General features: G+C 42.8%; 4 protein-coding genes across 4 annotated transcripts; 2 read left to right on the top strand and 2 right to left on the bottom strand.

Annotated features, from left to right (window-relative positions):
- Nucleotides 1–1,574: 1,574 nt before the first annotated feature.
- Nucleotides 1,575–2,092, bottom strand: LOC100926834 (histone H2B type 2-E). Its single transcript, XM_012548682.3, has one exon. It carries the CDS (start codon nt 2,012–2,014, stop codon nt 1,634–1,636), a length of 381 nt encoding a protein of 126 aa, XP_012404136.1. The 5' UTR covers nt 2,015–2,092; the 3' UTR covers nt 1,575–1,633.
- Nucleotides 2,093–2,302: 210 nt separating this feature from the next.
- LOC100927088 (histone H2A type 3) lies at nt 2,303–2,799 on the top strand. Its single transcript, XM_012548681.3, has one exon. The coding sequence runs from the start codon at nt 2,369–2,371 to the stop codon at nt 2,759–2,761; it is 393 nt and encodes a 130-aa protein (XP_012404135.1). The 5' UTR covers nt 2,303–2,368; the 3' UTR covers nt 2,762–2,799.
- Nucleotides 2,800–3,171: 372 nt separating this feature from the next.
- LOC100926570 (histone H1.4) lies at nt 3,172–4,188 on the bottom strand. Its single transcript, XM_003768697.4, has one exon. It carries the CDS (start codon nt 4,104–4,106, stop codon nt 3,447–3,449), a length of 660 nt encoding a protein of 219 aa, XP_003768745.1. The 5' UTR covers nt 4,107–4,188; the 3' UTR covers nt 3,172–3,446.
- A 3,271-nt stretch (nt 4,189–7,459) lies between these two features.
- Nucleotides 7,460–7,855, top strand: LOC100927605 (histone H4). Its single transcript, XM_031945900.1, has one exon. The coding sequence runs from the start codon at nt 7,506–7,508 to the stop codon at nt 7,815–7,817; it is 312 nt and encodes a 103-aa protein (XP_031801760.1). The 5' UTR covers nt 7,460–7,505; the 3' UTR covers nt 7,818–7,855.
- Nucleotides 7,856–14,110: the final 6,255 nt, after the last annotated feature.

Here is a 14,110-nt window from a genome sequence, read left to right as displayed (position 1 = left end):
ATTTCTACATTTTGACTCCGCAAATTTTCTCCTTCCCAAATTCCTAAAATAATAAGCAATAAACTATCAAGTAAAACATATTATTCAATACTCATCACAGCTGTAAAAGAAAGGATCAAAAGGAAAAATGCTACTAAGAATAAGTAAAAAAAAGTGCTCTTATCTGCATAGATATTTCTTTATCTGGATGGAGAAAGCATCTTCCTTCCCGTGTCCTTTGTACTTGTTATACCATTTTGTTGCTGAGAAAAGCTGTCATTCATAATTGATCATATCTCACGTTGCATTAGTTCATACAAGTCTTTCCATATTGTTCTGAAATTTGCCTGTTGATAATTTCCTATTGCACAACAGTATTCCATTGCATTCATATATGGTAACTTATTCAGCCATTCCCTAATTAATGCATATTCCCTTTGTTTATGTGATAAGGAAGCATTATTTTTTACAAAGCATGCAATAAGGGGCCAGGAAAAGATAGACGAAAAATTAAATGGAGGATAATCCCTTGCCAAATGGGAGTGTCATTAAAGAAAATAGGGAGTTATAAGGTAAGGCAAGCAAAAGGGAATAAAGGAGGTCTGAGGAAGATGGACTGTGGGAAGAAATAGATCTACTTCTCCGAAAGGGTTCCAGCTGCACAGCATATCAGTTTGATGAAGACTAATATGTGCTCCTTTGTAGCTGTTTCAACAGTACAATGTAACTTTCCCTCCCAACATTTCTCATTTTCTAGCAGTTTTTACAACTAAATGAAACTCGGGGGCAACTAGGTAGCGCAGTGGACAGAGCATCAGCCCTGAAGTCATGAGAACGCCCCCCTAAATGTCTCAGCAAAATAATAATAACAAATGAAACTCTTTTTAAAAGACTACACTAGTAGTAATTCACTTTTTTGTTAGACCCCCTTCCTCCTCCCCAAGCTTTTCTATTTCCAGCAATCAAAAAGGTCCTTTTTACCTTGTGCGGCCCCTCAGCAGCCGGATCACGTCTAGATCTGAAATCAATTTGTCCGAATTCTAATTGGTTCTAAAGTAACGGAAACTTTTGAGGTTTCCTCGAGTGTACGGGCATGAGGTACACCTAATTTGTCTCCCCTGCTTTCCAGGTTTGCCAGCAATTTCGCCCTCTCAGCGAGTTTTATATGCCCTTTGTGCAGTCTTCTGTAAAGGTAGCCAGATCGAAATGCGGTGGAGGTACTCGTCCCCCAGCGAGAATCTGGATTCAGGCAAGGTAAGGAGCGTTGCATGATAACAGGTACTACCAAGCTGCTACTTGAGTACTATATCTTGTATAATTCTTTTCCATGGCTATCCATTATCTTTTAATTGTTCAAGCCAATCTATCAAGAGAAAGATTAGAACTGAAAACATCAATCTAGAAGTCATCTACATAAAGATGATAGTTAAACCCACAGAAGCAATCGAGCTGGCACTGGGGGGAGGGGCTTAGAATTCTATTGTTTTGTATAGGAGGCCGCGAGATGGACAGTCCCTAAAGCAAGCAGTCAAGACACAGAGAGGCGAGACAGCCCCTAACGTGACATGTGGACTAAAGCTCTTATTTTGAGAGAGTAGGTGGCTCTGAAAAGAGCCCTTGGGGTTGCAAGTTAGGATGTTCGCTGCCAAGTAGATTACTTGGAGCTGGTGTACTTGGTGACGGCCTTGGTGCCCTCGGACACGGCGTGCTTGGCCAGCTCCCCGGGCAGCAGCAGACGCACGGCCGTCTGGATCTCCCGGGACGTGATGGTGGAGCGTTTGTTGTAATGCGCCAGGCGGGACGCCTCGCCGGCGATGCGCTCGAAGATATCGTTGACGAAAGAGTTCATGATGCCCATGGCTTTGGAGGAGATGCCCGTGTCGGGGTGCACCTGCTTCAGCACCTTGTACACGTAGATGGAGTAGCTTTCCTTGCGGCTGCGCTTGCGCTTCTTGCCGTCTTTCTTCTGCGCCTTGGTGACGGCCTTCTTGGAACCCTTCTTCGGGGCAGGAGCGGACTTGGCGGGTTCAGGCATACCGGGCAGTGCGTGACAGAGAACTAAAGGAGTCGCGAGGAGAAACTAAACGCGGCTCCGTCTTACCTAGTCTGTCGTACTTGTAGCGCGAGTATTCAAATGAGAGATTGGGAAGTTCTGACAGCTGATTGGATGGAACGTGTTAAGCCGTTTCGCCATTGGGAGGAGCGTATGCAAACGATGAGATGCCTGTTGTTCTTTCCCATTGGCTGCCTTTTGAAAGACTTTGAACCAATCGGACAGCGTCACTTAGCCTACTGCTTGATGGTATATTAGGTCTTGCATTCTTGGAAAGAGAGCAGAGCGTAGCTCGTTTTTTTTTTTCTCCTGCTAAAAGTAACTTGTCTTTTGGTCATGTCGGGACGCGGAAAGCAGGGAGGCAAAGCCCGCGCTAAGGCAAAGTCTCGTTCGTCTCGGGCAGGTCTCCAGTTTCCCGTGGGTCGGGTGCACCGTTTGCTCCGCAAGGGCAACTACTCGGAGCGAGTGGGTGCGGGGGCTCCGGTTTACTTAGCTGCCGTTCTGGAATACCTGACAGCTGAGATCCTGGAGCTGGCTGGTAACGCGGCCCGTGACAACAAGAAGACGCGTATCATTCCGCGGCATCTTCAGCTGGCCATCCGCAACGACGAAGAGCTTAACAAATTGCTGGGCAAAGTGACCATCGCTCAGGGCGGCGTTCTGCCCAACATTCAGGCGGTGCTGTTGCCCAAGAAGACCGAGAGTCATCACAAGGCCAAGGGCAAGTGAAAGGGATCACCTGAGCCGCCACCCCAAGCAAAGGCTCTTTTCAGAGCCACCCAATTATTTCAAGGGGAAAAAGCTGTTAACGCCACGCGGCTGGTGGCAGTTTTCCTAGTGTAAAAAAGTTATAGCCATCTGCACCCCGTCTCGTAAAAATCTCTCCCTGGGAGAGGTCGGGGTTATTATATGGTCTTATGGTCCAAACGCCACAGCCCCACGCCCAGCTTTCCCTAGGGCGAGAAAATCCTCACTGCTAACCAGGTGGGCAGTATTTTATCGCGGAGCAAATATATGTCAAGCTAGCAGTGCTGCTCTGCGAAGTACAATAAATAGCTTCCCTGAATGAGAACCCTGTGGGGGGGGGGAGGGGGTGGCTTTACTGTAATATAACCTGAAGCCCGATCCGCGGCCGCAGAAAAAGCCCTGCCAAGGCGGCACGCGAGGACACTACTAGGGCAGTATGTACCGTGTAAACCCCTCACCTGCCGGATCTACTCGACACCCCTGCCACGCCAAGGCGCACCCTTGTTTCAGTACGGTCCCCCAAACAGCAGACCGGCAGGCTGAAGGGTGGTAGTAATGGCGAGTGTTTGCGAACGTGCCAATTAGCCCTTTCTCCGAGACTGTGGGGTGGCTCTGAAAAGAGCCTTTGAGGCTTCTAAAAGCGGAAGTTTCCCGGAGCACCCTTGACTCATTTTTTCTTTGGCGCTGCCTTCTTAGGCTTAGTTGCCTTCGGCTTAGCCCCCTTGGGCTTCACGACCTTGGCCTTAGCAGGGCTCTTGGCCACTTTCTTCGGCTTCGCGGCCTTGGTCTTCTTGGGGCTCTTGGTCGCCTTCTTGGCTCCTACCGCAGCCGGTTTCTTTAGCTTTTTGGGGGTCTTCTTCACACTCTTCTTGGTACCTGCCGCCCCAGCCGCCTTTTTAGTTTTCTTGGCCGCAGCGCTAGCAGGCTTCTTGGTCTTAGCCGCAGCAGTCTTCTTGCCCTTGGCTTTCCCGTCACCGGCAGAAGCCTTCTTGTTGAGCTTGAAGGAACCGGAAGCACCGGTGCCTTTGGTCTGCACCAAAGTGCCTTTGCTCACCAAGCTCTTGAGCCCCAGCTTGATGCGACTATTGTTCTTCTCCACGTCGTAGCCGGCGGCCGCCAGCGCCTTTTTCAGGGCGGCCAGGGACACGCCGCTGCGCTCTTTGGAGGCTTCCACCGCTTTAGTGATCAGCTCGGACACTGGGGGACCGGCGGCCTTACGCCGGGCTCCGCCGGACCCCGCAGCTCTCTTGGCCTTCTTCTTCACCGGGGTCTTCTCAGCCGGAGCGGGAGCCGGAGCGGCCGGGGCAGCGGGGGCTGTCTCAGACATGACTTTCTGCTCTGACTACCTCCAAAACAGAAAAGCAAAGGAAGACAGACCACCACGGTCTCTATAGCTGAGACTCCTGGGCCTGGGACTATATATAGACAAGGGAGCCGTGCTGTGATTGGTGCGCTGTGCAACCCGCCTTCTCTGTCTCTTACAGCCACTCGACTCTCCTTCACGGTTGTGTTTCTTAGCCCGGAAAAAAAGGGGAAAATGCAAAAATTCCCGGCACGCCATCCAGCTATTTCTGTCCGAATCTGAAGCGACGAGACTCTGGGTTCGTCTGCCGCTCAGCTTCTTTCTGAAATCTCAAATAATGCACTCGGAGCGTTTCCCAAACCCCCTAACCCTTCACAAAACTCAGCTCAGGTGGCGACAACTCCCTGTGTTTCCTGGAAATTTGAGAGTTGCCCTTTCACTCCCGATGACCTTTCCTCCACAGTATACTTAAGCACACGCTGGACTTCTCTTTTATTCAAAAACGATAAACATTCCCATCACATTTACATCGAAATCGCGTTTCTCGCTGAAGGAAGTAGCACAGGCTCTTTCGCGATTTCGGCATAGGGATTCATGGGAATGAGATGCAGCAGCAAGGAGGATTTTGCATCCAAGGCAGGCAGCTCCCTTCAAGACACAAAGGGCTTGGGAAGGTCCTTGGACCGCTAATTTCACCTAGTAAACTGTCACCTTTGCAAGTTCAAGCCGCTTGGGACCTGAGAAAGGCCTAGATTTTGATGGGGAAGGGTCGCTGTTGCGAAAGGGAGGGGGTGCTGGGGGAGGGGGGGAAGGGAAGCAGGAGAAAAGCCCGTAACTGAGCTGCTTCCTTAGTTCCCTTTGATTCAACTCAAGAAAAAGAAAAAGAAAAATCACTGAATCTGGGAGTTGGGACGGACCCCAGGAACCACCCAACACAAACTGTACCAGGGCAAGAATTTTCACTGCTCAGTGATCATTTGCTAGGGACAGGGGAGCCGAAGCATCCCTTTGCAACTAAGGATAGCTCTAAATGGTTAAGATTTCCCTCCCAACAAAAGCCATCACCTGCCTCTCTGCAACCGAACAAATGTAATTACTCCTCCAAACCACCCTCTGAGTTCAAAGGAGGATGTAGGCAGCTAGCTATACTGTGTCACTGCCCTGTCCCATTTCCCTCGATGCTTCCCACCTGTTCTCCTTTTTCACCCCCCTCCCCAACACACACACACACCACACACAAAACCAGCCTTGAAACTAAACTACTTTAGTTCTTTTTCAAAACATCTCTAGGTCCAGGCACCTCCTTGACGATTTTCAGCTTCAACCCATCTAAAAACTATCACCCAGAGCTGAGCATACGACTCCAGAAGTGGTCTAGAATAGACGTTAGACGTCTCTTGACACGGTCTTAGACCTCCTTAGCTTTTCTCACGGTAATGCCTCTTGAGCTCACTACAATCCTCTCCAGCTCCCAGATCCTTTCAAGGTGTTCCAGCCAACCCATTACCAATTTGGGGGGTTTTTTCAAAAAATTGGATTTTTTGAATAACCTCCATTTTACACTGCTGCTCTTGGCTGTCCGGGGCTTTTTGGATTCTGATGCTGCCACCCAACACATTAGCTAACTAGCTTTCCCTCATCTGAAAACCTTCACTTCCCTGAATCTGTGCTTCCAGCATCAGTGTCTTGGGTCATCTTCTCTTTCTGGACTGTTGCTCAAAATAACCCCTATTCTGGGGTCCTTAACTTTCATTCCCACCCATAATTCATTCTTGAACTTCAGCATTCCTGATGCTGTTCTCAATACAACTCCAGCACTCTTTTGAATTCGTTTGCCATTCTCGGCTGGATTCCATCTTCTGAACTTAAAAAATAAAATGATTGTTATTCTAAGCTCCTCATTAAATTCCTCATGGACGAATGCCGGTCTTTTCTGGATAACTTCCTCCTCCTCCTCCTCCTCCTCCTCCTCCCCTCCCTCTTCCCCCTCCTTCCTCCTCCCTCCCTCTCTGTCCCCCTCCCTCCCCCTCCTCCCCCTCTCTCCTCCTCCCTCCTCCTCCTCCCCCTCCTCCTCCCCCCTCCCTTCTCCTCCTCATCCTCGTCCTCGTCCTCGTCCTCGTCCTCGTCCTCCTCCTCCTCCTCCCCTCCTCCTCCCCTCCCCCCTCCTCCCCTCCCTCTTCCCCTCCCTTCCCCTCCCCCCCTCCCCTTCTCCTCCTCCCTCTCCTCCTCCTCCCCCTCCCTCCTCCTCCTCCTCCTCCTCCTCATTAATTAGGCCTCTTCAGGGAGTATCTTCAGGAATTTCATCCTTGAGAGCTGCTCATTCCTTTTGCAATCTTTTCTCTCAAGAAATCCAAGACTCACATAAGACTGTGGCTGACTTTCCTCTCCCTTACTATCACCAGTTCTTGGGATCCCGGTAGTATCCCCATGAAGGTGACCATTATTCCTCTTCCCTTCCCCGACCCCAGTCTCCACAGCAATCACAGCAACTTCTTGGAGGGAGAAAAAGCATTTGTCCTTGTGGCTTCCATCACCTTTTGAAGTGTCAAATAACCATTAAAGAAAATCTAGAGATTATTGGTTGCTCTGATTTTGGTCAGAGGAACTGAACCCCAGCACTCTGTCACAATAATAGATAAGATAGATGGTGGGACAAAGGGTCAAAGGGTCAAAGGGCTACCCTCCACCATCTCTGAATAGCCTTGGGTCGCTCCCTTCCCCAACCCAATTCTTAAACCCATCTTTAAAAAAATGAAAGCAACGATTGTATGCAAGAGAGGAGAAGGGGAAGGGACAGAGGGAAGGGAGGAGGGAACTGATGACAATCTTGGGATTTCAGAGATCCATTTGAATCCATTCATCGCAATATTGCCTTTGTTTCTATAGTTTGTATTTTTCTTTGTTTTCTTCGTGTGTATGAGCAATTCCTAGGTGGTGTAATTAAAATTTAGACAATAGGCCAAGGGATGGCAAGGACTTTTATTCAACAAGACAACTTTCTTACGGCAAAAATACCAGAAATCAAAAAATCGGTCATAGACTCCCACTGCATCTTTCAAGAACGGCAACGCAAAACGTGCAAAACAGAAGCGCAAAGGGAGTACTATCACTTCAAAACTGAATGGAACTGAAGGACCAAGGAGGGATCCCTTGAATCAAACAAGGAAAATTTAAAAACCGCGAGAGTCAGACGTAAGGTTCCTCGTTCCCTCCTCTCGGCAAGGAGCAAGCCGCAAGCCAGCCCTCTTAGGGAGGAGCTTACTGCTTTTTTCTCTCCCGCTCTCCCCTACCGCCTCTCTACCCCGCCTCCTGGCCTCGTTCCTTGTTCTCAAAGAGGTCCGGTGCCGGGATAGGCCGTTCTCTATATATACCGCGGCTGCCGGCGGTTAGCTATCGAGTAAGCTCGTCTTGACAACCTTCATCATGTCTGGTCGCGGCAAGGGAGGGAAAGGGCTTGGTAAAGGCGGTGCCAAGCGGCACAGAAAAGTGTTGCGCGATAACATCCAGGGTATCACCAAGCCTGCTATCCGCCGCTTGGCGCGCAGGGGTGGCGTTAAACGTATCTCGGGGCTGATCTACGAGGAGACCCGCGGGGTGCTCAAGGTCTTTTTGGAGAACGTGATCCGCGACGCCGTCACCTACACGGAGCACGCCAAGAGGAAGACCGTCACGGCCATGGACGTGGTCTACGCCCTCAAACGCCAGGGCCGCACGCTCTATGGTTTCGGCGGTTAAGGCAGTCTCCACCGGTTTCCCGCGCCTGCACGCATACACTCAAAAGGCCCTTTTCAGGGCCGCCCATCTCTTCACCAAAGAGTTGTGCTAGTATCCTTTCGACTGCTAATGTTCTGAATGCTAGTCGTCAGTCGTGTGTGTGTGTGTGTGTGTGTGTGTGTGTGTGTGTCTGTCTACGTGGTCGTGGAGGCTCTGCACTTAATTAGGGGGAATGATCGTTTTTCCTGGTGGGTTCGGGAGAGCGGGATTGCTGCAAAATTTACAATAAAAACTACCAGGTAGAATTCTGAGATATGATGCCTTATTAAATTGTCCGTAGTACCCTCATGAAGTTATCCTCAGGTCTGACTTAACATCTGAAATCCTCCCTTCCATAACCTTTTAAATAGATTTTGTATCCAAATATGCCAAAGACAGTAAGATACAGAGTCTAGGCCCCAAACAGCGGCAAGGTAGCCCAGTAGATTAACCACCCTTGAATCAGAATGACTCATTTTCGATTGTATAAACCTGGGAAAGTCACTTAAGTTTTTCCCAAAGCTTCCCCACCGGAGATATCTTCTCCATAGATACTATGATGAAATTCTATTTTTTCATTACTCAGACTGGCAGCAAACGTTGCCTCAACCACAGAAAGGTCAGGGGTGGGTTGAAGGTGTTAGAGGTGTACTGATGGGGAGGAAATGTTGATAGAACTAGAAGCAAAGACAAATGTAAGTACATAGAGGGTGGGATTCTGAAGTATTTGGAAATTTTCTCACTGAGTTTGGGAATAATTGTAACTACACTCACAAATTTTCATTCGAAAGAAATACTCTTTGAAGTGAGAGAGAGTAACATGTGGACCGTTCTGTCTCCTCCTAAGCTTAAAGCAGGGGATAATTTAAGAAGGTCCAGGTCCAGCAATTTAGATGGGAACAAATGCATCTTTATTTACTTATGATGTATTTCCTTTTTTTAATCCTACATGTTGTCCTTTATACATTTTAAGACACTTTTTTTTTTTGTACTAGTATTCATGATCTTTCCTAGATTGCCAAAGGGCTCCATGAAAAAAATTGAGAATTTCTACCTTTAATAAATCTCTGCCTTTATTTATTGCAAGAAGTTGACTCACAAATGTAAAATGACTAAATACAAAGCAGTTAAATATATGGTAGTGTGGGGGAGAGAGTACTATTAACTGGGGAGAATATTTGATGCATGTACTGTTTCAGATATTTCTTGAAGGAAGAAGGTGGATCTTTGAGGGGGTGATAAGAAGGCAGTGTTTTCCAGACATGGAGACAAGGAGAGCCAAGGAATGGAAATGAAAGATGGAGGGTTTTTTATGGGGAACAGAAAGAAGATCAAAGGGCTGGTGGGGAAGTGATGCCTAGTAATCTGGAAATAGTTGGGAACTGAGTGTGAAGGGTTTTAAAAAGCTAGGGCCCTTGCCAATATCTCCCCAATACCCCCCCTTCTCTTTGACAATACTACCATTCAAGTGCGGGCCCACATCACCTGATGCTTGTAGTATTGTATAGTCTGTCTGTCTCATAAACAATGTGGCCTCCATTCAGTCACTAAAGTGATTTTCCTAAAGTGCAAGTATGATTATGTCACCTCCTCTGTCCCCCAACCAATAAAGTTCCATGAATACCTATTCTATCTCAGATCAAATACAAAAATCTTTTATTTAGCATTCAAAGCCCTTCATTAGCTCTTACCTTTCCAATCTTTTTATACTTTACTCCCTGACATGTACGCTGAAGAGTGACACTGGACTCTTGCCTGTTCTATTAACACAGGTTTGGGGAACTTTTTTTTTTTGCCAAGGGCCATTTGGATATTTATAACATCATTTACAAGACATACTTAAAATTAGCCTGCTATATTTGGTCAAACATGTAAGTAACACACCCTTAATGTGACAGCTTAAACTACTTCTCTTTGCTGAGGTGTGTGATATTTCCTAGTGTTGATAATGTTGCTACTTGCAACTGCTTTTTCAAATTTGAGTTAGTAGGGAGAGCAGTGGACTTTTGTGATGGGAACTTTTGAAAAGAATTACTTGCAGCAGCAAATTGTTCTGAATATGGATGCATTATTTTAATGCATAGCTTCTCAAAATGAGAAATTCATTATTGCTTATATAACATTTGTAGAACTCAAGCAGTGAGAGATTGTTGTACCTACCTTTCAGCTCATTATTGCTTGATAGTTGAATGATTTTGTGTTCTATGCAATCAGGCACATCAGCTGGTTCCACGCTGAATGGTATAGCAAAAATCTTCAACTCCATTTGTTTACTTTTCATGTCTTTGAATCTTTCACTAAATGCCTTAGTTAGTTTTGTACATTCGCCAGCATATTAAAATATTGTAGAAGGTTTTTGTCCTTTCAGAGTGGGGAAATGCACCATTCCTCCAATTTGCACTTTCAAAGTTTTTCAGATTTGAAAGTAGGGAGCTGAGAAGCTCAATAGAGGCTCTACAGCTTGACATTCAGTTCTGAGAAGTACTTGGTAATGTCTATCATGAACATTAGATCACACAGCCACTTTAAGACTATTGCTGAATTCCCTGAAGGGACCAGAGTTCTGTGACTGAAATAGATTTTGCAATCTTTGATTCACTAAGCTTAACATATACAAGAGAATATTGTCAAGAATTGAATGATCATTTCAAACGTTACTGAAAGACTGCCTCCCAAGATAGAAAAGGCAGTTCTGAGAAATCTAAATTAGTATATTTATTACACATATCATCTTGACAATTATGAAAATCATAATCATAATTTTTCCACATTTTATACTTTTAGATATACTATGGCCAGACTATCTTCCTTTGCATTCCCTTTTACCCCCCATTAATTCCTTTGGTTTTTCTGATCTTTTATTCTTCTAGATTAATTCTGTTATTTTTTTCTAGCTCAATAAATTAATTTTTGGTCTATTAATTGGTATGGTATTGAATAAGTAAATTAATCTAGATAGAACTGTCATTTTTATTATAATAGCTTGGTCCATCCATGAGCAATTAATATTTTCTCAGTTCCTTAGATCTGATTTTATTTGCATGAAAAATGTTTTGTAATTGTATTCAAATAATTTCTGGATTTGTCTTGGTGAGTAGACTTCCAAATATTTTATATTGTCCACAGTTATTTTAAATGAATTTCTTTTTCTATCTCTTGCTACTGGGCTTTGTTGGTAATATATAGAATATATAGAAATACTGATGATTTATGTGGGTTTATTTTGTATTATGTAACTTTGCTAAAAATGTTAACAATTACAAGTAATTTTTTAGTTGATTCTTTAGGGTCATTGTAATCTGCCTGTTTTAATTCCTTCAATTTCTTTTTCTTCTCTTATTGCTAAAGTTAAGTGGTAGTAATGGATATCCTTGCTTCACTCCTGATCTTCTTGGAAAGGCTTCTAGCTTATTCCCATTACAGATAATTCTTGCTGATGGTTTTACAGAGATACTGAGTATCATTTTAAGGAAAGCTCTGTTTATTCTTAAGCATTTTTAATGAGAATGGGCATTATCTTTTGTTAAAAGCTTTTTTTTTTTTTTTTGGCATTTATTGAGACAATCATGTTTTTTGTTGATTTTGTTATTGATATTGTTAATTATGCTCCTAGTTTTCCCCATATTGAACCAACCCTGTATTCCTTGTATAAATCCCAACTGATCATAGTATATTATCTTTGTGATAAATTGCTGTAATCTCTTTGCTACTTAAATTTTTGCATCAATATTTGGTAGGGAAATTGGTCTATAATTTTCCCTCTCTTTTGGCTCTTCCTTACTGGGCAACAGCATCAATTTCTGTCATAAAAAGAATTTGGTAAGACTCCTCTTCACCTATTTTTCCAATTAATTTATATGGTATAGTACTGGAATTATTCTTTAAATTCTAAAATTTTTTAAATTTAGAAAAAAATTTGGTAGAATCTGTCTCTAGAGAAATTTTCTTAGGGAATTCATTGATGGTTTGTACAATTTCTTTTTCTAAAACTGTTTTAGTTTTTTTACCCTTCTAGTAATCTGCAATTTATATTTTTATAAATATTCATCCATTTTTACTTAAATTTATTGGCATACAGCTGGGCAAACTAGGTCCTAATTATTGCTTTAATTTCCATTCATTCATGGTGAATTCATCCTTTTTGATATTAATAATTTGATTTTCTCCTTTTCAAAAAAAAAAATCAAATTTTAAAAGATTTATCTATTTTATTTCCTCTCCCCATAACACCAGATCTTTATGTATTTTTTAACTTTCAATTTTATTAATTGCTCCCCTGATTTTCAGAATTTCTAATTTGGTGTTTAAGTGGGCATTTAAAATTTTTTTTCTAGCTTTTTAACTTGAATGCCCAGGTTTTTATGGCCTAATATGGGGTCAATTTTTATGTGGGTGCACGAACTGTTGAGAAAAGTTATATTCCTTTATATCCCTTTTTATTTTTCTCCAGAAGTCTATAATATCTAACTTTTCTAAATTTCCATTCCCCTCCTTAACTTCTTTCTTGTTAATTTCATGTTAAGATCTATTTACTTCTAAGAGGGGGAAATTGAAGTCCCCCACTAGTACAGTTTTGCTGTCTAATTTCCTGTAACTCACTAAATTTTTTCTCTAAGAATTTGCCTGCTATGCCATTTGGTGCAATTTATGTTTATTTCATTGTCTTTCATACCTTTTAGCAAGATGTAATATCCTTTGTTGTCTCTTCATCACATCTATTTTGTTTTTGCTTTGTCTGAGATCAAGAGTACCACCCCTGCTTTAAAAAAAAAATATATATATATATATATATATATATATGTATATTCTGTAAGTATATGAATGTTATATATGATATATATAGTATATACATGCATATATATATAGTATATGATGTTATAGAATATTATTGTTCTGTAAAAAATGATCAGCAGGAATTATTTCAGAAAGGCCTGGAAAGACTTATATCAATGTTGAGTGAAATGGGCAGAACCAGGAGATCATTCATTATACATAGTAATAGCAAGATTATACAAAGATCAATTCTGATGGACATGGCTCTCATCAACAATGAGATGATTTAGGCCAGTTCCAATAGTTTTGTGATGAAAAGAGCCATATGTACCCAGAGAAAGAACTGTGGGGACGGAATGTGGACCACAATATAATATTTTCACTCTTTTTGTTGTTGTTGTTGTTTGCTTGCATTTTGATTCTTTCTCATTTTTCCCTTTTTTTAATCTAATTTTTTTTGTGCAGCATGATATTTGTGGAAACATGTATAGAAGAATTATACATATTTAACATATATTGGATTACTTGCCATCTAGGGGAAGGGATGGGGGAAAGGGAGGGGGAAAAAATTAGAACACAAGGTTTTATAAGGGTGAATTTATAAGGGTTGAAAATTTTCTATGTATATATTTTGAAAATAAAAATTTTAATAAAAAATAATAAATTCAGTTCTAATCTTTTAACTTTATCCTGTGTGAGATTCAGATGTGTTTTTTATAAACAACATATTTTAGGATTCTGGTTTTTAATGAACTCTGCTATGCTCTTTTGTCTTATGTGAGAGTTCATCCTACAGTAATACCAGAGAAACTGAGGCAAGCAGAGATTGGTTTTTAATCTTTAATGTGGAGTTAAGCTAGCAGATAAACCAAGGCAAAAAATTTATATATAGTTTTAGTTAACTAGAATATGCAAACAGAATATATAACCTGAATACACAGTCTCATAGGGGAAACAAAGGCAGATAAGGGATACAAGGACTCTGGGAGTATGGACAAGCCATAATTCCAGGAGAGGATCATAATTAAATCCTGACAGGTTAGGGGTCAAGATAAGAAGGTTGAGGGCAGGATACATCCAGACGAGGGGCAATACTCAAAAGGAGGGGGAATTATCCTAGCAAGGACTGAAATAATGTACCTGGAGTTTATGACATAATGGTATGCAAAGGTGGTCTGAGGGTCAAGATTTTTCCTGGGCTCCTTTTTCAAACTCAATTTTCCAGTGCTAATGGCAGGGAAGGGGTGGTGATGGTGATGGTTATGATTTATCCAGGACTCAACACTACTTACACTCACAGTTATATTTACTGTATATTTCACTCCATCTTATTTTCCTGTTTATCTTTCCCTCCTTTCTCCTTATCTTTCCTCACCAGTGTTTTGCTTCTAACCAATTCCTCCCTCAATAAACTCTCTCTTCTATTGTAATGCTGGAGAAACTGTGGCAAGATAGAGATTAGAGAGTTTTTAATATTTTATTTGAGAGGGCTGAGGGCAAAA

The sequence above is a fragment of the Sarcophilus harrisii genome, chromosome 1 (genome assembly GCF_902635505.1).
Source record: "Sarcophilus harrisii chromosome 1, mSarHar1.11, whole genome shotgun sequence".
NCBI classification, from domain to species: domain Eukaryota; kingdom Metazoa; phylum Chordata; class Mammalia; order Dasyuromorphia; family Dasyuridae; genus Sarcophilus; species Sarcophilus harrisii.
This window is presented reverse-complemented; position numbering and strand designations above follow the sequence as displayed.